Below are 27759 nucleotides of genomic sequence, written 5' to 3'. Positions count from 1 at the left end.
ACTTCTCCTCCTCCCATGTCCCCACATTTATTGTCTCAATCTCATCCAATGTTTTTGGTACCACCGACATCTCTGCCTCTACTTCCGCAGAGGCACACTGTAATTGCTATGCCTACCTCTTTCTAGGTTTTGAGGCTTCCCCTTCGTCCCCTCTGATCAACCTCTTCACTGTTCCCTAATGACTATTCCTCACTGTCACTTGATCACCGCGAACTTCATGCATCCCCGTCGGGGTGGGAAATTTGATCACCTGGTAATACGTAGATGGTATCGCCTTCATCTCGTGAATCCACAGCCTCCCAAGGATGGCATTAAACTGTGAACTTGCGTCCACCACCTTGAATCAAGAGAACACTGTCACTAGTCCCGTGGTCACTAGCAGCAGGAGCTCCCCTAGAGGCTCGGTCATGCTTCACGGTGAACCCGCATAAATTTGTCCACTTAAGGCCTCAACCGCTCTCCTCGCCTATCTTCATCTCTTCCATCGTCCCTATGAACAACAAATCCACTACACTGCCATAATCGATTAACACACTTTTCACCATGTAATTCCCCATTGCCACTGTGATTACCAATGCATCCTCGTGCGGGGAGTCGACCGTTTTCAAGTCCGCGTTAGTAAACACTATGCTTCCTTTCCCCATCGCGGACCATGGTGCGGGTTGCGAGTAACCTGACTCTTCGTTAACCTACTATATACTAGCCGTCCACCTTATCCTATCTCTATGGGCATTGTGGCTCAAAATCTCCCCACTGAATATGACATTTATGGTACCCAGTATTCTCCCTTGGTTTACATCCGCCCGCTCCTCTTTCCCTTTTTGTGTTTTTTGGTCAAGAACCCCTTTGGTAAACTCCTTCAAGAACCCTTCCCTATCATCCTTTGTACTAGCCATTTTCCAAAGGAGAGTAAGATTCGTTCGACACTCTTCTCATGGTATTGATGTAGATAGATGATGATCGGTGATATGCATCAATACTAATTATCCCCAATAAGTAAAGGATTATTATGCGGTTTGCTTTACGGAAGGATGACTGGAAAAGGGGGTTTGAGGATTAAAACTAATATTGTAGATTGAATTCTAATGCTAAACTAAGCTAAACTAACTAAAGTTGAGAATTTATAAGAGAGGGAATTCAAGAGCGGCTCCACTTTTTCTCGATAAGGCAAGTAGACTACAATTCTATTTTCCATCCGGACTTCAATTTCTTTAAGGTTATTCCCTTCTTTCTTTTTATGTAAGCTCGGGCAGCCATTCAAAAGAGCAACATCTCCGGTACTTCCTAGGGCAGCGACCATTCAATGAAAACTTAAGGCAAAACACTTCTCCTAGGTAGCCTTCCCCGCTACCCCTCTAAGGCAACACAAAGAATCTCTAACTCTAAAGAATTACACTACTAGAAGGTAAAGAACATACATGATATTATATTTTCCATTCCCTCCGGATATAAATGGAACTAATAACTACAAACATAAAGAACTAATGTCAAGAACACCATGAACCGTAAGAATCATTAAACCTTTAGCGGCTTTATCTCCTCCCTTGAAGGAGAAGATTAGCCTTCCATAAAGAAGGAAGAACAAGAAGAAGAAGAGTTGAAGAACATAAGACTAGAAAGACTAATTTATCACTAGTTAAAACCGTCCTTTTATTATTAATCTCTCTCTTTTCAAATTATAAGTGAATAAAGCCCAATTACATGAGGCACTTAGGTCTTCTATTTTCCTCTAGAAGATTCCAAACCGTCATTTGTTTCCTAATACAAATAGACTTCTTCCAGAGTCCGACTTCGTCTTCAAAACCGGAAGGAATTAGCTACAGTCGATTCATGCCTCGACGCATTATTCATGCGTGAATACATCGCCCCCTTAAGCTGAATCTCGCTTCTATCCTTCTATCCTCTTTTGCGGGCTTTGGTCCAAACAAAATTCTTGGGCTTCCAAATAGACTTTAAAATAGGTCCAAGTCGCATCTTTAGCATCTCCAATTCCTCGCCTTCTCCATGATTGTCCACGGGCCTCCCATGTGATCCTTAATGCCCGAATTGCTTCGCTTTTACCCCATTTTCTAATATTCTACAAAACTCTTTTCACCGTAGAATCTTAAAACACAACTTATAAACACTATTAGTCCACTAAGATGGCTAAACAAGAGGCATAATCGAGGGTTAATGGTCTTCCAGCCTTCATCTCTCTGGTATCCTCATACCTTTGGATATTTTTTGATTAAATCTTGTTTCGCGATCTCATTCTACCGGAAGGCAATCAAATACCAATCATTTGTAGTCCTTTTCGTCCAAATTTTTCCAGTGCATAAAAATTTTCTCATCCGACTCGTAGTCCTCCGTCTCTACGTTGGGGGATGATATCATGCCTTTTTCCGTGTGTGAAATGGTCCACGAAAGCTTGCTCTAACTCTTGGAAGTTGTTTATACTTTTCGAAGGCAACCGATAGTACCAATCCGAGGCTCCCCCTTCAAGCTTGCGGGGAACATCATGCACCGCAGTTCGTCGTATTTGGGTTCCTGCCACAGCGGCATCTGCTGTCGGAAGTGGTGGATGTGGTCCGCCGGGTCTCCTGTCCCATCATATCTCTCAAATCTGGGCTGGTTGAACCGCTTTTGGGACCTCCGCCCTCCAAATTGCATCCGCCAATGGGTTACGGTTCAACCCCGCCACTACTTGGTTCGTCGTTCCACTTAAGCCCTTCACTTGTTCCAAGCTTGCTTTCAAATCACTGGCGATCATCTCCTTCACCTGCTCCCTCGTGAGTCCCGGCACCACATTCTCCCCCAAGTTGGGCCTCCCTTCCTCCTCTATCTCCATCTCTGCCGCCTCTCTCTCCGATTCCTCTATAGTCTCCCTCTCCCTCTGCAGTCCATCATTCTCTTCCCTCAACCTTGCTACTTCCTCCTTTAACTGTCTTGTTTCCTCTAATGTCGACGCGACCGTCTCTTCTCCTTCTTGTTCTCCCCCATCATTCCCCACCGATTCCACCTCCTCCTCTACAAGCACCACCTTCCTTGGTCTTCCTACCCCTCTCTTTACTCCTATTGTCATATCTACTACTGCTTAGATCTCGGTCCCCACAAACGGCGCCAAATGTTGGAGCTCAGACACTATTACATACAATCTCCCTCCTCTCACACTAAGTCTCACCCCTTTGGAATGAAAGACCTCCCTTTCTCTCTCTATCACTGTTCTTTTTATACTCCCGTTCTCATATTACAGTCGTCCACCTGCTCTCCCATCCATCGCTTCTCCACTTCCCACGTGTAGGGTTTTCACTGTACCTTTACATTCCGCGGTATGCTACTCGGCTCCCGCGTCTTCTGATTATCTCACTTCAGGCCCTCCCTTCAAAGGGATCTACTACTCCCTGATTCCTACTACTGCGGCTTGCATCGGCCCCCCTTGACCTTTGACCCTTGATGTCGCGGACCTCACCACTACAATGCCCCTAGTTAAAAGTGAAGTCTATTTTGGCTAGCCTGTCGCCACATGTTAACACATTCAAAATGGTTGATGAGTGAATTACACTAACATGCATAGTACAAAATATCAGGATATGGGTATTTATCGATATTCAATTTCTGGATATGTATCGTGGATATATCCCCCTCTTTGGGGATATTTGATATTGTTTCACATGCAAATATCGTGGATATATCCAAAATATCGACATGTATCGTGGATATTGTAGATATTTCTTGATATATCATGATACATTATTTATACTAGCAAGATGCACGTGCTATGCACACGATGTTAAACAAAACTTGCCGAAAAATGTAAGCATAATTTGGGTGAGCACACTTACAATTGACATTATGTCCTAGCAGACACATTGACAGCCGTTTAAATTTTGAATTTAATGAAGCTTTATTCCTATTTGATTTCCATACATAACTAAGAAATAAACTTTTAAGTATAGCTCCAAATAACATGTACTTTGAGCCTCTCATTCTAGTAAGTGCACGTTGCAAACAACAAAGATAAAAGGTTAGTGCATCAAAAGCATCTATGTAATAGTATCCAACCCTTAGGTAAATTGGGCACGCTTGAGGAGCCTGAACTGGAAAGGTAGTCTTGACTAATTGCTTATATTTAACCGAGGACATTGGGTCTGGTATTTCGCAATGTCGGTTGGCATGATGACATGTCCTATAGAACATAGACAACGAAAACTTAATTTAGTCACAAAACAAATTTACTTTTGGAACCGTCTAATTTATTCGTGGTGAACTTAACCATATTGGTTGGGTACTTGGGTTATGGGTCTTTAACTTGGTGCTTCAACCGTTTAAGTGATAATAGGCCTTGGTCAATTTTATGTTAGCAAATTGGGTTATCACATAATCAGATTCTACATCACCACCTCACAAGGAAGAGATCAATATTAATGTAATGGCCTCATGGGACAGAACCAAGATTAATTCACATTGGAATGAGTTTAACAATTCACATTTAACATAAACTACAATTGGATAGGTTACACTGCATAAATCCCATAATTGACTCCTATGAGGATCTTGCTAAGGCAATAAGGTTTAAGGCAATAAGGAAATTAGCTAAAAAAGTAGTATATTGATACAATTAGAGGGTTGGGAGTTAGTATATGGGAAAGTTATTGAAGATAAATATGTAATATAACTCTTGATTAGCATAATTAGATCACCAAGGCCACCCCCTCTAAGCACAATGATTTCAATTAATAGTTGCATTTGGTGTTCCTATTGCTCCGGTCATGATGGTAAGCTTATAAATTTTAGGATAAATAATGCAAGTATGAGGATATAGCTTTAGATTCGGGCAGATTTTGAGAGTCGAACACTTTGCATCACATTGTTCACCTTTGCCCTTTCTAAGAAACATTAACTTAACTATGGCAACATGAGGTAGGACACACCCTTTTCTAGTTTCTTTGGATCATATATGAACATACCACTACATTGGTCAACAATGACTGTGACCATTCAAATATGTAATTTCTAACATTATGTGATTGAGTTACAGGCATTAGTTTAAATTATTCGCACATAATATCAATAGACATCCAAGTTTCATATCGATAATTTTACCTTGTTTAGTCATGTAGACTGCAACATTGAACTCCATGTAATATGCACATTTTATGGCGACAACCTGACCATCTTGCAACTGAGCCCTGTAGACGGTTCCAAAACCCCCTTCACCTATTTGTAGTAAAGGTGAGAAAGTTTTCCGTTGATTTCATAACTTGATTTAAATTAAGATGTACAAATCCAATTCTTTTCATTTGCGGGGACATTGTGAATCGAGAAGGGCTTGGGGGGACTCGGAGTGGAGCTGCTGGCATCCGAAGTGGACTTCTAGGCCCTCGGAGTGGGGTGTCAAGCCTGTCAGGAATATTTTCAGGAGCAGAGTTCAATTCCGCAGAGGGAACAGAATCCACTGCAACATTTGATAGTTCATTAGCAAATAAAGATGCTCTCCCAAGTTAATCCAATAAGAGTCAACATTAGTTAGTCTAATGTTAACATAAAACGTATGAACACTATTTAAAAAAAAAAAAAAAAAAAAAAAAAAAAAAAGATATCCTAAAACATCACAATAAAATGTGCACGGATAATGGGAAAGGGATCCCTGATGGAATCACCACTCAGTTACCTGTCACATATCAGCCTCTTCTAATGGGTCCTATTAATGGAAATTAAATACATCATTCACGTACCAATAACCGATAATGTATGCCTTAATTGAGTTAGTTTCTTTATACATTGATGATACCTAGTATCAAGTATCAATCAAAGACCATTTGAATCAAAAGCACTAACAAGTTTGTAGCATAACAACAGAGAGGACCATTATACAAAGCCACAACGGTATGTTGTTCACCATTTTTTCATCATTCGCAAATGTTTGAGGGATTTAGAAGTACATGGACCTAAAAATTGAATGCCTATAGTGATAACAGTTTTGACTCACTTGAACTTGGTTCGAGAACAACTCGGGAAGCTTCTTTCCTTTTCGAACAAAAGCATGGACAAAGCAAACCACAACATAGAATGAACATTCCTAGAACTGCAATACCCATTATTTTTTGTTCTAAGAAAGAAACATAATCATGGTTGTCGTTTGTTGAGTGGCCTTTGTGACCAACATCACCGTTTTTGGACTCTTTTGTTTCTGAACCAAGCAAAATCTTTCTCCTTGCCCTTCAAGGCTTCTCCACTGCAGATAAAATAAACACGTGTGTCTCAAATTAAGAGAACAATATGTTATCCAATGACATATGATTAACTCAAAATGATTCATTACCTACAGAGAAAAAAATTAAAAGCCTCGAACCTAAGAATACTTCGAGATCTCACAAATACTAACGACATGGGAAAAACCACATAACTGTATTTATCTTTTCTTTGTCTAAATGGAAATCATAAATATCATATGCCAGAAATAAGAAATTATGCAAGCAATAGTGGTTTATGAGCTAACCTGGCGCTCTGCAAGCTCACCACTACCAGTGAAATCCACTTATAAGAGAGCAATGATTGAGTCAATCTAGCACATAACCAATTGTGAAGAAAATGTGTTACTTGAAGATGATCATGATATTCAATAGGTGTAATAATACATAGAGAATGGTAATCACTCACCAGTAGTATGAAGGTTCCTCAGACATTTTGGCTGGAAAACCTTCCCAGCAAGTTGTCTTGTTGTTCGTATGTGTAAGCACGCACATAGCTCTACACAACATATTTAATATAAATAGATCGTAACTTAAGAACTTCCCAAGCAAACAATTGCCTCAAATATATATGGTAAAAATTAGTGTTTAAAACAACTCATCAAAGTCAGTTGTGAGAATGTGTAAATCACTAAATTCTATTGATTAATAAATCATATCTGATGACAGTGTTATGATAGACTTCGAGGAAGATACGTATTGGTGTTATGACATATTTCTACATACACCAAACACCAAAGGATTAAAACCAAAATTACAAAAAAAAATTCAAAAACAATTTGTTATATTTAAATTGTAACTTCAGGACTCCCTAAGCCAACTATGGTCAAATCTTCTAGACTCCCCAAGCAAACTATCTATACTTCTTTCTCTAATTAATGGTTCTCTCCTCCAACTATTGTTTTCAATGGTTTTTAACTCCAAATGTCATTTATTGTGGGAAAAAAATGCAGATAGTTTTTAAAAGAGAGATCATGAAGAACAATCTCAAAGAGAAAAACAAAAGACGACTAAAAATGATATGTTAAATATTTTGTAAATGTATAAATAACACTTCCACACAGTGAATAAAAACATAAGGTTCAAAAATCAAAACCCATGATCTCAGAGAGGTGGTTCTCGCCAACTCGAGGAAGTTCAGTACCTCACCAACATTTGGGCAGAGTGTTGAACCTACACAAACAATATATATATTCTAACTTGTTCTAGATGTATCCAATGAACACCAATAATTAACCAAAATAGCAATAAAGATTTAATATATAATAGTAGGCGCTCCTATATTCCGACCAAGTAGAAATAACAGCCCTAGGGGTTTATACGCTTTCTTCTTCAATTCGTCAAGTTTTCTCCAAAGTTAAAAGTGCTATGAAAGTGTATTCTCATATCTCATCACAGCTGACAATAATTCACTTTCCAGCCGTTAAAGTGTGTGAACTTCGCTTGTTTCATTGTTGTCACAAAATAGCCTACGACTTTGATAGAGTTAGAATTGAATCACATAATCAAACAGTGTCGTTGTTATGAACGAAACATATTTTTTTTTAATAAATCAATATTCCTAAAAGTAATCAATAATGCAAGCAATTATATATACAAAATAACTACAAAAACAATAATGGACTGACTGGTAGGACACACCTTTTCATCAAAAACTACTTATCCCATTGACTTCATCGTTACTATATACTTAGTTTGGTACAACAGGAGTGTGCTCCTCAATGCTTTGACTCCAAACGACTGCCCTTGCTTTGTCTCAAGCAATAATGAGGTAAAAAAGGGAAAATGTCAGCAAGCTAAAGAAGGCATTCTGACACACGAAAAGGAAACGGGAAAACTGCCTTTGAAAGTTTGAAAACAATAAGAATGTGTCATTATATACATCTCATAAGTCCTCGCTTCATGTTTAATTTGCAGACAAAATCCTCGTGTGTATAGCAGTTATTGTGATCAACATATCAGTTAGCGGGTTCAAGTCCGCAAATCCCCATGCAAAGCAGTATCTTCCATATTCATTCACACAACAACATGGGATGAATGGGAGGGGACAGGAGAAAAGGGGAGGGGACAGGAGTGCATGGGAGGAGAAGGATCAGACTTGTGTGCGTTATGGCCTTTCCTTATAGGGTACAAAGACAGGTGATCCTGCACTTGCCAGAGCTATTAGGGTGAAATATTCAAGAAGTTGTTCTAAGGATTATGTAGCTGATTGATGGTTGTACATAATGGAATTGTATTTATGAGTATCCAACATTAGGAATGCAAACACAACATTGAAAAGGTTGATGCATAATTTCCCGAGAAAGAGAATAACATCTCCAATTACATTTACCTTCCCTATTTGAATAATGTTATTTATGATCAATGTTGTTGCAAGTGTGGAAGCACTAAAGAAGCTTTTACATGTAATGGCTATTTGCAAGTAAAATGATGAAAATTTAGTAACGTAGTTAGTGATCAACCAAGAAACATAGGGACTTCAAAAGTTACTCTAAATTAGGTTGGGCGGATGTGAAAAAATCAACACTACAGCCCATGATGTTTCTACATACTATAAGACAGCGACCAAATGGTGGTTTTCATCCAAACTTTTGTATGAAGACTGCCGATTGAATTTATGATTTTGTATTTAATAAAAAGCTGGAGTAGTTATTTTCCAGTTTCCATTTCTTTTCTCTCCTGACTAAAGAGATTAATCAAAACGACCAGAATATTCTCAAAATTTGAAAGTTACAACTAATAGCTAGTGGAACATTTGTAGTAAATTAGCATGTGACCTATCAAATGGTGGATTGCTACTATGACAGTCTATGAGCTGTGCACAAAGCAGAGACAGAGAGGGTATCATTTTCTATCCTGCCATCCTTACCCAACATAGGTCAGATACTTGATCCAAAAATAGTTATTAATTATTTTTGTTACTTAATATCTATAGCTAAAGAATTGTTGCATAAGATTACCATTATATAAGCATTGTGATTTGCTGATTTTCCTGTCCAACCAACACAACCAAGACAGCACCGAGAAGAACCAGATGCCAGCTTCCCTATCCTATTAGCACCTTTCAACCTACGGCGAATTGAGTCGAGTGGAGATCATAGGAATTTGACAAATGGTACAATTAGGGAACCAAGAGCAACAGAGCCAAGCCAAGGTACATGCAAAGAGCTGCTTGCTTCAAGGATCTGAAAACCATCGAAGATACGTAATTTCCTTCTTTAAAAAAAATTCCAAAATATATCAGAGTCATAGAGTACCCAAGGACTATTAAAATCAATTTAGCTCACCCAACAAAACAATTCTTCAAAGGGGCTTTTGTATTTGAGAATACAAGCAAATCTTTTTCCAAACAAAATTTGAGTGAATAGTAAAGTTTGCAACCATATGTTAGGACTTTCATTAGAGACAAACATGCAAAGGTACATCCAGTCTACCTTCTCAAATATGCTTGGCCAATATTGTTATATGTGTCTCTGTGTGCTGTGTCTGTATGTTGTGTGTTTGTGTGTTTGTACTCCAGCAAATATGTTTTAGTTATTACCTAAATAATTACTATATGTCTATCAACCCCTTAGTTCTTAACTAATATTTCCAAATAACCTTAAAACACTCAACCATATAACCAAATCCTAGTTTAGTAAAAGCACAACCATAAAAGAAAAAAATGTTACTTATATCACAAGAACTAATATTTGAATCATACCAACAGATTTGTAAGTATTTGTATCCTCGGGCAATGGTCGTAATTCTTCCAGTGTTAGTAAAAAAGCACGTTTTTTCTCCGTCTCTTTGTTTCGCATTTGAGCCACCACCTGAAAAATACATTTAGTGTAAATTAAAATATAATATAATATAAATGAATACAATTTGAGTACACTAATTCATTTTTAGAGTAATACATGTTTCAACTTGCCAGTAGCTTCTATCATACGGCCTGGAATCTCCACAAATGCTTGAACTTGAATGGGTTAGTTTGTTTGACTAAATTTATTTGTCGAAAGAAAGAGTTTATAAAAATAATTCCTACTGCTCTGGTTGCTTCGACGTCTGCCATTTTATGAGTGAATGGGAAAACACATTTTGGAAGACAAAAATATAGTTTGCAATAACTAAAAGTGTATTACTACGAAGATACTATTTGTAATTAAGAAAACAATATTACTGTATCACATTGAAGTATTGAACATGTCATTTTAAAGTAAAAAAGTTTAAAATTCAATAATGTATTGCTCACGATACATGTATGAAGGTTCTTACCATGTTTGTAAGGTTTATGAAATGTAGAGTTGTGTCTTGGTTTCCCCTTCCAGAATTGAAACCTGCATCCACAGTAGGGATTCTCGGATTAGATGTTTGTGAGGCATTTAGAAAGCCCAAATCTTTTTAGTTAGCAACAAAACATATATGCTAATTCAAAACACATAACCATAGGAATTAGATATGGCCATAAGCGGAATACCTGTTGAGCACTCAAAATTATTCATTTTATGGTATTTAGACTTACAAAAAAAGAACCCATCGATTCTTGTAAATACATATTCACAATACAAAATTAAAGGCAATGAGACGCACTAAACATGAAAATGCATAGCTTTTAGGCATGTTATGACAAACTCACACAAAAGCAACAAGTAGTTGATTTGATCATTGTAAAGTTAATTGGAATTTGTTTCATACCTTTAAAATCAGTCCATTTAGGAGTATAACCCATTATCAACTTGTCCCTAAAAGGCTAAAACCCACTATCTGCCTCTCTCTTCTTTATACGACTATAAGTTTCTGAAATTTGAGAAGTAACATTTTGACAATATTAAGACATGTACCTCCGTCTGCTAAAACTCTCAAAAACAAACCAATACTTGGCAATACAATTTCTTTGCAACCAACGCAAATAGTATGTATACCATTCAAAGAATAAACATCAAATACAAAAATGAATGAAAGATTGACTACATACCTTCATATTTACCATTACACAAATAAGCCTCCATAAGCTGAGCACACAAACGACAATCTCCATCCAACCCAGAAATTATAAAAAAAAAATTGAAGACTCCTAGCGTCTCGACGCGGCAGGATAGGCAATCAAATAAGTATGATAGTTTGCCTTACCTAATGAATCTTGAAGTAGATGTGTCACTTTGAATTCTCGCAACATCCCCATGGTGTGTGGTGGAGGAAGAATAAAGTATGCCCGGATAAAGTCCAACGGAATAAGCAAGTTACGCAAGAGCGACCTATATGGAATGTGGCTGCTTTTGTTTGCTGGAGAAGATATGACATCACCCAGAGCTTAAAGTGATCTATTGATGTTTTGAGCTTCCTTGAGTCGTTCCTCTTGCACATTAGTCTTTGCAAGCCTCTCGCTGCCAGCCAAATCTACAAGCCAAAGCTTGCTATTGGTGCACTCCCCATTTATCAAGTTCTTTGACTTAACCATCTCTACAAGCCAACTCTTGCTCTTTCTGATTCTCTTCCTCTTTCGCCTTCCTCTCCTCCTCCACAACATCTTCCTCTTCTTCAAACAATATAATCGCAGCATTAACAACTTCCCCACTCTTAACCGCTCTCTTAGCCTCTAGCTTGATATTTTCCATCCTCTACCATTCCTTCACAGCCGCAGCATGCATCTCAGCTTCAGCAGGTCCTTCAAGTTTCCCAAGAATCCCATCCTCGTCATCACGATACCCATAATAACTCGCGTCAATCCTTTTAAAAATATCATACCTAGACCTCCTCTTCCTTAACTCAGGCGGTTTCTCAAACAACTCTCTAACACCGGGTAACTTCTTCGCAGCACCAAAATACCTATACCTATAACAACTCCCAGATAATTACAGAGTATGTTGGAAAAGGTAGAAAATCAGTTTATTTTCTTCTAAAGTAACAGAGAAATGTGTTGTAAGGAAAAAATAAAAGAAAAAGAATAAAAGTTCCGAGTGTCCATAGACCAGTGAGATCGGCTACTATGCTCATGATCATTAACATTATTATATCCAACAGCCCTTGCATTGCTTCCAGCTTGCAGTACATCCCATACCTCCTTTATGTTCTCCACTTTTGCTTCAACAATTCCTGGAACATGATGAACCCCTTCATAAACTTGCCTTATCTCCAACCTACATCCAAATCCAGCTGTTATTGGCAGAAATTCAATACTGATATTATTGATAACTTAAAGAGTAATTTGTAACTTAGCAGCAGATTCTAAGCCTGCTAAGTGTTGAACCAGTGAAATGGATAAATTTTAACTTTACACTAAAGGTAATGATGTTATATTTACTTTTTTTTATGTTGGCGAGTTTGCAAGCAAGTCCCTAATATGTTCATTATAGACTTCAAGCACGCTGACGGATATGTTGTAGGCAAAAGTCTCATTCCTTTCTTTGGCAATCTTGAACAATTCCTCTAGAGTCCTATAATTGACTCCTCGATTTCGCTCAATACCCTCCATTGTGAAGGTCTTTCCTGTTCCTGTTTGTCCATACCAAAACAAACCTTCAATAGTCAAATATTAAAAACTAAAAGCCTACAAAACAATATAAAACAAAAGGATCTTAAGCAATCTAAAACTCAACATATTGAAAAAAAAAAAAAAAAAAAAAACAAAATGAAAGAAGCATCGAGACATCAGGTACTTTGATTTGGGATTTCTATATAATAAAATTGGTTTTTTTTTTGTTTGTTCTTGACGAAGAATTGAGATTGTCTTGAAGAATTGGAATTTTTTTTGGTTGTTGAGAAGCAGGCGAGAAAAGCAAGGGGTAAGTTGTTTTTGTTGTTGAGAACCCTTTGTACTCTCTCTCTTTAGTCTTTTCAATTTCTACACGTCTAATTACGTCTAATTAAATGCTATCTATTTATGGTAATTAAATTGTATTTATGGTGTGCGTACAATTCAAATGTGGCGTGGATTTGGAAATTTAATTTATCACCACAAGAAATGATTGATTGCTCCCATTTAAAGGTGTTAAACAATATTTTTATTTAAGGACAATATCGGTACTGAAAATTTATAAAGGCATAAAAAGACAAAGTAGTCCTCATTAATAAATATCTAGGCATCTGATTTTATTATTCATCAAGGGTATTACGCGTCAAAAAAAAACCCGGATGAATTTAAGAGGCCATGATCATTATAGGCTATACTACTAGTAGAGATTTATTTGAAATATAATGGTAAATATTAAATAAAATTGTTATATATACAAAATATCGTAAAATATCGCCGATATTTGTAGTCGTATATATCATAGTACAAAATATCCGATATATCGCGATATTTGGGGATATCTATCCAGATTCCAGAAAAATATATATAAATATCATGATATGTTCAGAGATATATACGACTGCAAATATCAATGATATTTCAATGATATTTGCGATATTTGTGATATTTGGGGATATTTTGTGATATTTGGCGATATTTTGTATATATAACAATTTTATTTAATATTTACTATTATATTTCAAATAAATATAAATAATGTATCATGATATATCAAAAAATATCCACAATATTCACGATATTTATCGATATTTTGGATATATCCACGATATTTGCATGTGAAACAATATCAAATATCCCCAAAGAGGGATATATCCACGATACATATCCAGAAATTGAATATCGATAAATACTCATATCCTGATATTTTGTACTATGGTATACATAGTACAAAATATCCCGATATATCGCGATAGTTTGGGATATCTATCCAGATTCTAGAGAAAGATATATAAATATCACGATATGTTCAGAGATATATACGATTGCAAATATCGGTGATATTTCAACGATATTTGTGATATTTGTGATATTTTGTGTATATAACAATTTTATTTAATATTTACCATTATATTTCAAATAAATATAAATAATGTATCATGATATATCAAAAAATATCTACAATATCTATGATATTTGTCGATATTTTAGATATATTCACGATATTTGCATGTGAAACAATGTCAAATATCCCCAAAGAGGGGGATATATCCACGATACATATCTAGAAATTGAATATCGATAAATATCCATATCCTGATATTTTGTACTATGGTCGTATATATCTCTGAACATATTGTGATATTTATATATCTTTCTCTAAAATCTAGATAGATATCCCTAAATATCGCGATATATCGAGATATTTTGTACTATGCTAACATATACAAAGTGGTTGCGAAAATGAATTACTTTTTTGGTCGAACTATTTCCAATTCTAAAATTTCAATTATTTTCTGAATTTTCGAATTCGAAAAAATATTTGTAGATCCGAAAGTAATTCGATCGAAATTGTTACAAAGAAAAGAGTTCTGAAAAAAAAAATTAGAAATTTTTTCGAAAAACTCTCGATCCGATCCAATTTGAAGTCACCCTAACACATACCGGGCTGCTCCATGGATGTTGATGTTTGGGCGTTTGGCCCATCCAACAAGATGCCCTCACCACTAGCAATCAAGCAATGCGGATGTGAAGATCTCGCCATTGCTGAACCATCACTTCTATACACTTATCCATATATCTCCACATGGCAAAGCCTTATTGCTTAAATATATCCGAAAATCCAGCCATGCAATCTTAATAATCACAAGAAAACCTCCATCACAAAACTTCAAAAAAAGAAACCTCAACCTTTAGAAAAAAGTTCGTACACCACTTGCGATCAGTGAAACAAAAAAATCAATGGCAGCAACCATGGCAACAGCAGCCATTACCACAACTGTTGCAGGCTTGGCCACTTCTTCCCTCTCTTCACCCAAAAGAACTAATCTCACTTCAGGCACCCCTCTCTCTTCCACTCTTTTCGCTAGTGTGTATTACTACATTTCGTTGTTATCACGCATTCACGCTTCTTAGGAACACAAAATTTACTACTTAAAAAACGCGCGAGGGTGTATTACCATTTGATATATAGTGCATTTACATCGTTTTCAAATTGAGTAGCCTCTTTAAATCCTCATTTTTTTTCTTTAAATTATACGTTTTTTTATAGTGCAGGTTTTATCAAGTCTAGAGTTGCAGCAAGAAATCCACTGAAGCAATCAAATGCTTCAGGTGGAAGGTTTACATGGTAACTTACTTTCACACCTTATAACAAGTTCTTGTTGAAATTGGTTTAATTAAGCTGCATTAGATTTCTTTAGCTAATAAGTTTATGATTAGTTTAAGATTGTTTATGGTTGTTTTGTTCAATTTGGTTTTTAAAGCTTTGAAAGAGACTGGCTTCGTAAGGACCTCAGTGTTATCGGATTTGGGTTGATCGGATGGTTGGCACCATCGAGCATACCCCTAATTAATGGTAACAGTTTGACGGGTCTTTTCTTCGGGAGCATTGGAGAAGAGCTGTCTCACTTCCCTACACCCCCAGCTATTGGTTCCCAGTTTTGGTGAGTACTCTACTAAACTAAATTAATTAAGTCTACATCATCTCATAATCATTTTACAAATTTAAGGTACCAAGCATAGATCTGAACTTTCGACTCGATATGTCTCAGAGGGAAAAACAGTATCTCTGACCAAATGTTATAAGTTTGCCTTATGGTTGAGTAGAAGAAGCATGATCCATATGAAGTTGGAATAAGTGAATTTGGGACAGTCAAAGGTATCCATATCTCAATATCTAGCGATTAGCGAATCACAAACCTCAAAGATATTAAAGTACGAATAAAAAGATTATGAAGGTGCAGAGTTCACCATGGTCCATGGATAGTGAATCCGTTTAAGTAGAGAACACTCAAAGCAATGTCCACAAACACTCCAAGGTGGATACGGCGCTTTCACGTCTGTTTTTCTTCCCCACTTAATGTTCACTAGACCATCTCTCAATCCTAAATCCCATGCATTTTGAATGTTATGTTTTGTTCCTGAAATTGGATCTGACGTCCCACCTCATGCTTCTACAAGTATCTCACCAAGAATTGTTTTTTGTTTCTGTACAGGTTGTGGTTGGTTACTTGGCATTTTGGACTATTCCTTTGCCTTACTTTTGGGCAGATTGGATTCAAGGGAAGGACCGAGTCGTACTTCTAAGTGGGATCTCTTTCATGTAGTAGTTCTATGTATAGCAACCAAATTTCCTTAACTATTATCCCTTCTTTTTCTATGTAATATGTCCACTTGAATGTCAGTACATTTGGCCAATTCTTCCGCTCTAAATTTGTGGCATTGTGAGCATTGTGAAAGGAAATTTGAGAAACATAAAGAGTGTAAAGATCACAAGTACAAAAGATGGAGCAGCTACTTAATTGAGCTCCAAATATATTCAGTTGAAATTTAATTTCAAGATGACAAAGAAACTATAAAATGCTTTTAAATGTACCAATATATTTACCAAGAAATTGAACCAACTGAGAAGAAAAATGAACTTTTTCTACCATCTCATTGCAAACCAACTTGTATAGATAATTTGGCAGTTCTAGTCAAATATAATCGAGCTATATTGAGCATTGCTCAAATATAAGCTCTGTATCTCTGATATATAAGCACACCAAGCAGAAACTATGAACTTTCAATACTACGGTTATTAGAGGTTTCAGATTGAAAGCATAACGCACAAAATCTAACAACTTACAATTTCAGGGATTCCAGATGCAACAATATAACTCAGAGAGCTAGAACACTGACGTACATCTTTGGGTCACTAGCAATGGATACAGAATAATCAATTCGAAACCTAAGTTAATATATGCATAATAATCAATCATCTACGGATAAACATATATATAATGAATTATGCTTTGAAATGCAATAACAGATCTGTTTCTAAAACTTTGGAATAGCGTCCTTAAGTAGGTCCTCACATATATGTCAAGACAAAAACACTCTGATTTTTCCACTCAAGTTTAAGCTCACTCCAAAAATGCGTTAGGCTTTGCACACTTTTACCCACAATCTCAATGACGTATAAGGAAGCCGAAGTCAATCAAACACATCTGCCACTTACTATCACACTAACTTATTTCTAATTGAGCTAGAAGTCTTTATTAGGTGTTGCGGGGATTAAGTGATGATTTAAGAAGGAAGAAAATAGATATTCAAAAAAGACAAGTCTAAAATAATAGAGTCTTCAAAATATGTAAATAGAGAAAACTTTGTTCTTACTTTGCTTCTACATTTTGTTTCCATCCTTAACAATTTTTTTCTTTTTCTTTTGGCTTTTGACTCCTTTGATTCTGTTTTTGGAGTTCTAACTTTTTACTTGATTTATTTATTTATTTCTTTTCTTTGGATGGAAACTTTACTTTTATTTTCTTATTTGAAGCAACTAACAAATTCTTGGTTTTCCACATATATTTCTCTTTTCTTTTCTTCATTTCATCTCTACTCTCACACTCATTCAAAAATGGGTAGGCTGATTTTATTTTTATTTTGTTTTTATAAAAGGGTTAAGGGTTTGTGGTTTATGAAAAGGCTAAACAAAGGCTCAGAGGGACGATTAGTGAAAAATAATTTCATATAGGTTTGAATTTCTGGCTATATCGATCCAAAAAGGGCCTAAATTCTCGCTTAGGATATGGTATAGTGATCAAGCAAGTGGACGTGTGATTTCTCTATTTGGAATTTACTTCTCCCTTGTGTCATTACTCAAATATTTCACTCATAAAGATTTTAGGCTATATTCTCATAGGATTTGTAGAATAAGTATACTAGCCTAGATTTCATAAACTTACTGCCAATACAAACATAGATGCTCATGCAATATATTTATGGAAAGATGCAATGACTATTACCTACATATTAACCAAAATTTCTAAAAACTATTCTAATTTAAAAGCTAATGTGAAACTTCTAAACTACTATCATCACAGAAAAAGAAACAATACCAAAATTCCTAAGTGCATAGTATAAATATTTATTTTTATTATATTTATTTTTATTTTTTTACTAAAAAGTAAAGTGCATATTATACATATATATCCTACTCGGTGCCTAATTTTTGCAAATGTTTCTATCCCACCCCCAACAATCGAACACTTTGTCTTCAAAGTGTAAAGAGATAAGGAAAGAATTTACCATAGAAACGTGGTAAAAATTGACAGTACCTGTAACAGAAATATTATAAAGATAATATGATAACATGAAGCACAATTAAACTATTGTGTACTAACTAACACAATTTCTACTGGAATAAACATGACATGCAAAGAGTGACAAAAAGATTTGAAATGAAATACCAAAATACGCCACCTCCAAACAAATTTTGAAAACTATTTATAAGTTTGAAAAATTTTATGGCCTATACTCCATTAAGGTGGTATTTTACAAAAAATTATATGGGTCTTTTAAAGTCAGATTCCCTTAGACTTAATGTGGGGTCGTTTTAAGTCAGATTCCCCTAGACTATGCACACCCCCAAACAAGCAAGAAACTGGGGTGGCACAAAATGAATGATGCGTGGTCAATTATAAACTAATAGTTGAAAGAGTTGGGGGTCTAGCCATAAAAACATGATACTAAATGCACCCCCAGACAGAATGAAGTTGTATAATTGGAAGCAATCATGTAGAAGAATAAATGAAAACTTATGCAACCCATCAAAGAACATATGCAAACCATCATGTTGTAGCTGTTTTAAATAGAGCTGGAAATGGGTCGGATAAGAACCAATACCAGATCCGGTCTGAACCAATAAAAGCGGGTCTGGGATAGGTAGTTAGCATATTGGATTGGTTTTGGGTCTTGAAAATCATAACCAGACTCTTATTGGATTAGTTCTAGATTAAGTATGTACCGAACCGTTATAGGCCTGATCCGATTAAAAAATTTAGTCTTATTCTTCCTAATTTTTCTCCACCATATATTTCTATTACCGCAACATTGCAATATTTAAAGTTCCAAAATAAGATATGCAAAATACATATGTAATATTACAATATGTTTTTTACATAATAAAAAGATGGTTTCTATCTAAAGGAAAATCCTCCCTTACAAATTTGGATTTAAAATCATTCATTATGCATTTTGGATTTGTGTATCTTGTTTTTGTGTTTAGCAAAAAAAAAATTATTTAATATTTATATAACGAAAATTAGGATCCAATTATAAAAAACTCGGTTCACCGGGTTGAAATTGAGCTTATTGGTTCGGAACGGATCGGATCCGAATCAAAAAAATGTTTTTGGTTCGGTTCTGGTTCTCTAACTCAAATATCCATTCGGGTCAGGTCCGGTTCTAGGTCTATATTGTTGAAAAGCGAGTCAGTTTTGGATTTGCATATATCCAGACCGATCCAACCCATTGCCAGCCCTAGTTTTAAAAAGTTAGAATGACCCAAAAGATGAATTCATGATACTTTAGGTGAGAAAAGAATGAAGTATGGACCCTGATGTCTTTCATGAGGCTCAGATAAGGAAAAATAAGACAAACTAGGTTTCCCACTACACTTAGTCAAAGCTTGGCTCTCAACTACAGGAATGGTGTACTTATGGGATTGTGTGCTAGGTAAACACTCTTCACCGTGAGGGTTGAAAAAATTATAGAGGGTCTTTAAGGCAATTGGCTCAAGTGCAAATTTGAGGTTCTTTTGAAATGGTGGGTGAATGGATGGCTTAGTTGTGGTAGATGGTTGGATTTTAGGAGGTGGTAACTCAGGTGGATGGTGGTTGGTTGGTGGTTCCTCATATGCTCTTAAGAAATCATAGAAGTCTTCATCTAGCTTAGTTGAATCCATAAAGTTGTGGTTCGTGGCTTTATCTTTAAGAAATTCATTTATTTCTTCCATTGTTATTTCCTCAGCTGCCAAACTAAATTGAGATTCACATTGTAATAAAGAAGTTACTTCCTTTAATTCCTGCACATGACCTTGTTCAAGTCTTAGATTAGAATTATTGATTTCTATTTCCTCGCTCTCATCCTCTAAAACACTATAAGTATCCTCAATGGTATCATTCAAATGTGTCGAGGAATCCTCCGGCCAAGTGCGGTCACAAAAGCCTGGACATGCGCAACATGAAGGTCCATATTAAGGGAATGTCAATAGTTATCAAATTCTTCCTCCATCACATCTTTATAAATATCTTCTAATGTGTCATCATTATATTCATCTTCAGATGGATAAGTGGGAGGTTCCTCGGAGGCATCTCTCAAATTTGAGTGGTTATCCAAAACAAGTCCTAAAGAGTCGTCTTCAAGAATTTCCTCATCCAGGTGGGGTGTGGAGTCAACAGAATGGTTAATGGGAATAGGTTGTTCTACTTGTGTGTTGATTTCTGGCAAAGTTGAAAGTTCTGTGTTAGGTGAGGGGATCATGGAAATCATCTGGGCTATGTTCTGAAGCATAGTTGGAAAATTCGGTCTGGGAAGGGTGGTGAACTAGATGGGTGGGTAATTTTTGGTATGGTGGAAATGTCTGGCGTAGGTGAGCTTAGCACTAATCTTGTCCATTCTAGGTTCTGAAGTATTATTTTGTTTTGGGTCATTATTTCATCAAATGTTGTTAGTGGAGGGGAAACTTGGTGGTGTGGGTCTGGTTGGTATGGTGTTTGATAGTCATAGTTATTGGAGTTTGAGTGACTCTGGTTGATTTCGTACTATGATGGGTTAGGTTGAGGCTGAATAAATATGGGACATGAATAGGCGGTGTGATTTGGATCTGAACAAATTGTGCACGGAAAAGTGTTTGGTTCATTGTACACACTCATCATGGAACTAGAAGTAGACGACACTAGTTGACTCCATGTATAAATTGGATAACTAGAAAACTCTTGATTGTATTGGTTACTATGAGAATTTGAAAATTGAGGCTCATAATTATTATTATATCCTATAGTAGGTCCAAACTCTTGGTATAATGGGCACTGAGGATCCCAATGGTAAGGACTACCACAACATGAACATGGTGAAGGGTTTGCATAATAACCACATGATTGGTGGTCTACATATTGATATGCCATATTGGTTTTAAAAATATATTCTAAGACAATTAATATGCAAACAAAACTCTAACTATAAATATCTAGATAGGCGTGTGCGTTGATGTTTGCGATAGATAACGTTAGATGGTTTACTCTTAGCGGACCTTAATCTCAAGCAAGGCTAAGGCCAATATGAAAAAACCACTAGCAGCAGTCAAACAACAACCTGATATACTAGAATTACAACTCCTCTGACAGAAGAGACGAGGAGTGAAAGCAGGAGTACCTGAATGCCTCATTGCTATGCATATGAATAGCGCCTTTGATACGCGATCTTAGTATATTAAAGAAGTTCGGAACATTGAATAGTAAAAAATAACTTGAACACAAAGAGAGCATGTAACTAACCTGTGAATTAGGCTTTCTTCGGAAGGGGCGCGGGCGCGCTCAAGGATAGAGTACACAAGGGTGCGAGTGCGCTCAAAGTACTGTTCGATTTTATTTTTTTTATGAACAATAACAAGTTTTTTTTTTTTGAACAATAGCAAGAGCGTGGGCGCGCTCTAAAAAATATAAAATTTTTATTGTAGTTTTCTAAGACATCCAGTAAGTTGCTTGTAAAATTTTAGAACAATCGGAATTATGAAAGTCCTTCTACTGCCTTGCAAATGTTGTGAAACAGTTTTTGAACACAATACAAACAACCGAATGGTTAACCAATCAAAACAGAGCCAAAAATTGCCACAATTTTACTGGAGACTCCTGACAGATCATGTGTGTTCATGTAAAACATTTAGAGCAATTAGAGTTCTACAAACCTTTCTTATCGGCTGTTATTATAGAAATTAAGTGTTGCAAAACTGCAGAAACACACTGGAAACAATCCACTAGTTAGTTGGTAAAAAAAAATCAAAAACTCTTCAAATGTTTATGATAAACTCCTGACTTATGATAGATACTCCTGTAAAAATCTTAGAATTTTTGGAATTTCCTAAGTAACCTTACTTGTCAGATTTTCCCAAAACTTATGGTGTGAAAGCTGAAATACAGCAGTGTAAAGATGGTAATAGTTCACTAGGTAAAACAACTAGGAAAAATTTGAAACAATTCCAGTAAATCAACAACACCACAAAGATTATGCCTAAACAATATCAGAAATTTCAGAAATTTAGAAATACCTTTACCACAGTATTCTTCATTGTGAGTCCGCAATCTTAAGGGAGCGCGGGCACGCTTTGTGCAAGGCTAAAAGGAGGGAGGGCGCGCTCTTAGTTTAAAAAAGTGAATTTCAAGCTTGAACAGTAATGAAAATATGATAAACAAGAATGAAAAATTAAAAGGGTGGGTGGGTAGAGAATGGGGGATTGCCCCTTGGATTCAACCAATTGAATTCTTGTCCTGAATGAGTTTAAGATAGCAGCGACGCCATTTGATAAATCTAAAAACACTATTAGATTTCTCTAACTTATTCTTACGTTACCAATTATTTATTTCGTACTCTCACATGTACATTTATGTAATATATAGAGTACGGAATCGTTCTACTCTTAACTCTCTAGATTTAAACGAATTCAACTAATCAAATACAAGGAAACAATGGTGAAAGTAATATTTATGGATATGAATTTATACTACGAAACTGAATAGATGAATTTAACTTATAATAATTTAACTAAGCAATTGAATATGACTTGAAAAAATATGGAGAAGAATAGAGAAGGAATTAGGGAGATTTAAAATCCACCTGATTAATTCTTAATATACTAGTATGGAGTTTGTTGTAATCTTAATCTTTATGTTTTCACATAAAGGTTAGGTCTTTTTAATCCCTAATTATTCATGGCAATCTCTACCAACTAATAATTAACATGTGAGGCAATTGAAACTCATTCTCATGGTAAATTAACTACATTCTAGAGTGGAATAGATTACTATAACTATTCTATACTAACACATCAAGTCTTCATCAAAGTTTTAATAAAACCCATCTAATGAAAGTTTAGCTAAGATTCATTAGACTATCATAATTAAAAGAATAAGAATAAGACATAATGAAGAACTATTTTATTAAGAATAACTTAAATTGAATTAATGGTGTCTAGGCTAATAAAACATAAAACTAGGTTTAGACTAAATTAATTAACTAATGAGAGAGAGAGAGAGAGAGAGAGAGAGAGAGAGAGAGAGAGAGAGAGAGAGAGAGAGAGAGAGAGAGAGAGAGAGAGAGAGAGAGACTTAATAAATAGGGTAGTAGCTAAGTTTTGTTTAGCCTTAACCCTCTTTATATAGAAGAGGGTTAGATTTATAATTTCGTGCATGGGCTTTGGAGCTATGTTTTGGGAATCAAGAAAAAATTATTGATTTGGGTACTGAACTATAGTGGATTTTACAAAATGGATACTGTATTATTTTATGCAAAATAAGGTACTGTAGATTTGAAATATTGCTAAATAGGGTACCTTCTATATATATTGTAAAGTATATATACATATTTGATGATTTGGCATACGCATTTGATGATTTAGCCCAAAACACTAAAAATTCGGCCCAGTTAGTAAATGCCCACTGCCGACTAAGTTACTAGCCCAAGCCCATGTTTTTATGTTTTTTTTTGCTTAAAAGTTAAAACATTAAATGTTCGGCCCAGTTAGCAAAGCCCAACTAACTAAGCACTCCTCATTTCTCACTCATTCTCAACTTCTCCAAATTACAGAAACACCCTTCTCTCCGCATCAATATCACTCCAAGCCGGCATTTGAAGATCTTATGTTGTTTATCATCCCCCCTAGATCAAACAAATAAAAATAGCTCTATCCCCACCAACCAAACCAATAGTCTACGGATCATATATTTTGGTGGGGGACGGTGGTCATATCTACCCTGTTGTTGCCATTGCTGATGAGCTCAAGAACATAGACCCCAGCACTCAAATTCTCTTTCTTGGTACTCAAGATAGGGAAAGCACTGGAATTCCTTCTTCGGGTTACGATTTCGATACCATTCAAGCATTTCCATTAATTCGTCCCTTATACTCTCCTCAAAATCTTTTGTTTCCTTTCTATCTTATTAAATCAATGATTTATAGTTGGGAAAAATTGCGCGATTTTGAACCCCATGTTGTACTTGATACTGGTGGTTATGTTTCTGCTCCAGTTTGTCTTAGTGGTAAGTTTCTTAAAGGTGTAAAAATGGTTATTCAAGAACAGAATTCTAAACCTGGGGATTGCGAATTGGGTTCTTTCTTTTTTTTGTGATATGGTTTTTGTCGCGTTTCCTTCTTCGGTTAAGAATTTTCCAGAGGGGAAACGTGGGCATGGGCTAGTGACTTAGTTGGCAGGGGGCATTCACTAACTGGGCCAAACTTTTAGGGTTTTTGTGCTCACGTTACGCATTATCTCTGCCAAATCATGCCAAATAATCAAATAAGTATGCTAAATCATCAAATATGTATACATACTTTACAGTGTATATAGGCGGCACCCTATTTAGCAATATTTCAAATCTACGGTACTCTATTTTGCAAAAAAAATAATACAATACCCATTTTGTAAAATCCACTATAGTTCAGTACCCAAATCAATATTTTTTCTTAAATCAAACCTAAAACCTAATTACTTAAGTCCAAAAAGGATTTCTCTGCTGGAAATTACTGCAACAGCCTTTTCGTCTACTTTTACTCCTCCGATTGGATCAAAGCTTGGACCATTAGAAATCTCTTTCCGAGCTAGTCATTTTGACATATAGTAGGCCCAATTCCAAGGTATGAGTCCAATGATACGGCTTGCGGAAGTTCCGTTGACCTTTTTGTTCTATTTTTGCCAGCGTTGACTTTGACTTTTCAGCTTTAACTGGGCTTTAAAAAGGTTTTTCTCTTTAAAACTTGGGCTTTAAACAAAAAACTTCTTAGCAACCAACCTTTGCTTCTTTATATTGCAAAAGTGACATATTTCTTCACATATTTGACTCCAATACCTGAAATACACAAAAAACATGTAAACAATACTAACTCTTATTTATTATACACATGATTGGTCTAAATATAATATTACTAAGGGATTAAAACTACAGTTTTGGGCTCTTATCACCCAGCTAGCTCAACTTTAAAGATATATCAAACTGATAGATTTAAAGCTTTTTATTCTGACCCACTTGAAAATTTAAAAGACACGCGAGCAGATTTTTGCAATTAGGCAGCACACTACTTTGCCTAAGCTACATCTAAACTTCGTTCAAATAATCAATACGATATACATAACAAAGAAACGGAGGCGTTACTTCTAATAAATGATCACTAATCAAGTTCCTGCCAAAAGATTGGCTGGGCCAAGGTATATATTGCTTTGGCTGTTGATGGTTTTAGATGCACTTCTACCAATGGTGTATATCTTTTAGTGAGTGTAGTCATTGTTCACCACATGGATATACCCATGTCTAATACTTTGTTGACTACCAACATTCATTTAGAAGCAAAACTCGATTTGGACATTCAGAACATAACACATCAGGTAAGGTATCGTAGAATGTTACTCATACAATTTATTTACCTTGGCATCATTTGGATGAGACTAGGTTAGAAGCAATGGTTATATACCTTGATCGCTGATATTTCTTATTACTTTCAGTGTCAATATGTGTGATTAAGATTCCACAATCTAACAATCATGCCAAAGGCAATAACACATGCAAGCATTGAAAACAAGGTGCCATCACCATTCAAATAAACTACATAATCATCAAAAAACAATCTCCAATACGATACGAAAGAATATAAGAAAATAAATTTAGAATGTCAAGAAAATGCACATACTAAGAATTTCAAACAACGGGTTGGTTCACTTGTAAATTCTAGTCTGTTCAGAGATCTCGAATCTACACGTATCAAGTAGAAAAATACATTAAGAGAACAGAAAAATAGATAGTAATTAGAAAATGTATAGTGACCCAATAGCGTTGGATGAGCACAAGATCACCCTCGCCATCTATCGTATCGGCTTGGTTTCCTTCCTTAATCAATAGGCTTGGCTTTGTTATCGCTCATGACTTGTATTGTAGTTGCAGTAGTCTTTTCGGCCTGCCTCATTCATTCGAGAAGCAGTAGCCTCCATGCTGCCTACAGACGAGAAGCTTCGCTTCCTCCTACCTTTGAAAATAAGTTGCTGGCCTGCTAACCAGGACCATAATATTCCTGGTTTAAAGTAAAAGAAATTACTGAGAAAGACTTCAATTCCTCTGTATGTGAAGTGTCTAGATATGAAGGTGGCTTCACTGTAAAACAAAATGAGGTCTAAATGATGTGGATATATATTATATACAAACCCCCCTCTCCCTCCCCCTTGTTGCTCCGAAACTAATACTCAGTAGTCCTAGCCTCCTCGCCTCACTAACAAAATATCACATGAGGCATTGATGTATACAAAGGTATTAGATACGAGCAATACAAGTTTTGGAACAAACAAACAATAAAAGAAGAGCAAGAGCTAGTCTTTTTGACAAGTCACTCCAAACACTTCAACTAAACTAATTCCTTTTTCATATTACACCTTTTTTTCTTCTAATGGGGGAACCTTATCTAAATTGAGGAACTTACTCTAGTGTAATTCAATGCAAACATGTAATTAATTCAATGTAATCCCAATTAGTGACTGGGTATCTTGATTGTTAGTCTTAAGTTTGAACATTGCAATAAGCTAGCCAAGAACCAAAAAGCAATATATCGCTGTAAACAAAAGCATTAACGTTATTCCAGGAGTTCTTGACTCATGAAATTTAGGCAATTGCTTCAAACTTTCTTCAATCTGAAATATGCATTTTCAAAAACGTCTTAATTGAAGGCTAATAGCAGGTTTAGGAAGTGATATCTAAATTAAAAAACCAAATATTAGAACCCAACGAAACAATTAAAGAACTGAATTTGATAGAATGTTACCACTCAATAGTTGGAAGGGCTAAGAAGAAAATGAAGTAACTAGAGTAGAATAGCAGTGCAACAGTTGGAGCGTGAACGAAAGTATATTATTCAGGAAGTGTACAAAATGGTCGTGGAGTGAGTGTGCAAGAATTCCAAGAGAATAAGAGATTGTGTCTTCTTTATGTTTTTTCACCAAGATATCAGGTCCGAGATTTAAGGAAACCCGAATTAAATCGACCATTACAATGGTTATAGACGACATGAAAATGTTGCATGGATTAAAGTAACTAATCTAGTCCTTAACCAATTGGGAAGATGACTTGAAAATTGAAAAAGGAATTTTTGTTAAAAAATTACAATGAGTTGGCAATATACAAGACACTGGCTGGGGCTGATCTAGGATTCTCGATGGGGAGGCTGCTGCTACCACATGCACTGGCCAACATACCCTCCTCACTACCCAAATATTAGACTAGTATAAACATAATTGGCTATGAATTTTAAGCTAAGCAAAGTTGGGATTTGAGCCCATAGCTCTCTCATATTATCTACTCGCTATTCGATTTTAGTATATAATAGTTGTTTATCATCTCTTTACCTTTGTCAAATTTTTGGTTGAACTAGAAGATCAAATTAGGAGATCTTACGTGTAAGCAAAGAATCTGATGGAATCTTGGTCCGTTTTAAAACCACGAAACGCCAAGTTCAGGCAATGTTGCGCTTTGTTTCAATTCTGAAGACACGGTTCGGTGTCTTCAT

General features: G+C 35.9%; 1 protein-coding gene and 1 long non-coding RNA gene across 3 annotated transcripts; one reads left to right on the top strand and one right to left on the bottom strand.

Moving 5' to 3' along the window:
- Positions 1–5009: 5009 nt before the first annotated feature.
- Positions 5010–9373, bottom strand: LOC147498467 (uncharacterized). Of its 2 annotated transcripts, XR_015194305.1 has the most exons (5): positions 9191–9373; positions 7872–7985; positions 6640–6729; positions 5969–6544; positions 5010–5434 (listed from the first exon to the last, which is right to left on the bottom strand). It is a non-coding gene; the product is annotated as an uncharacterized LOC147498467 (long non-coding RNA). The 2 variants fall into 2 exon arrangements; XR_015194304.1 differs by lacking the exon at positions 5010–5434 and having other exon boundaries at positions 5824–6544.
- A 5304-nt stretch (positions 9374–14677) lies between these two features.
- PSAO (photosystem I subunit O) lies at positions 14678–16380 on the top strand. Its single transcript, XM_086560428.1, has 4 exons — positions 14678–15019; positions 15238–15310; positions 15447–15626; positions 16179–16380. The coding sequence occupies exons 1-4, from the start codon at positions 14923–14925 to the stop codon at positions 16267–16269; spliced, it is 441 nt and encodes a 146-aa protein (XP_086416554.1). The 5' UTR covers positions 14678–14922; the 3' UTR covers positions 16270–16380.
- The last annotated feature ends 11379 nt before the right edge of the window (positions 16381–27759 follow it).

The sequence above is a fragment of the Coptis chinensis genome, chromosome 5 (assembly GCF_015680905.1).
Source record: "Coptis chinensis isolate HL-2020 chromosome 5, ASM1568090v1, whole genome shotgun sequence".
Classification (NCBI taxonomy): domain Eukaryota; kingdom Viridiplantae; phylum Streptophyta; class Magnoliopsida; order Ranunculales; family Ranunculaceae; genus Coptis; species Coptis chinensis.
Note: the sequence above shows the minus strand (reverse complement) of the source record. Positions and strands in the feature narration are given on the sequence as shown.

Excerpts from the sequence above, each read along its gene's own strand:
- PSAO (XM_086560428.1), top strand. The coding sequence starts at position 14,923 with ATGGCAGCAACCATGGCAACAGCAGCCATTACCACAACTGTTGCAGGC. Across the intron at positions 15,020-15,237 it reads AAGAACTAATCTCACTTCAG|GTTTTATCAAGTCTAGAGTT; the intron begins GCACCCCTCTCT and ends TTTATAGTGCAG. Across the intron at positions 15,627-16,178 it reads GCTATTGGTTCCCAGTTTTG|GTTGTGGTTGGTTACTTGGC; the intron begins GTGAGTACTCTA and ends GTTTCTGTACAG.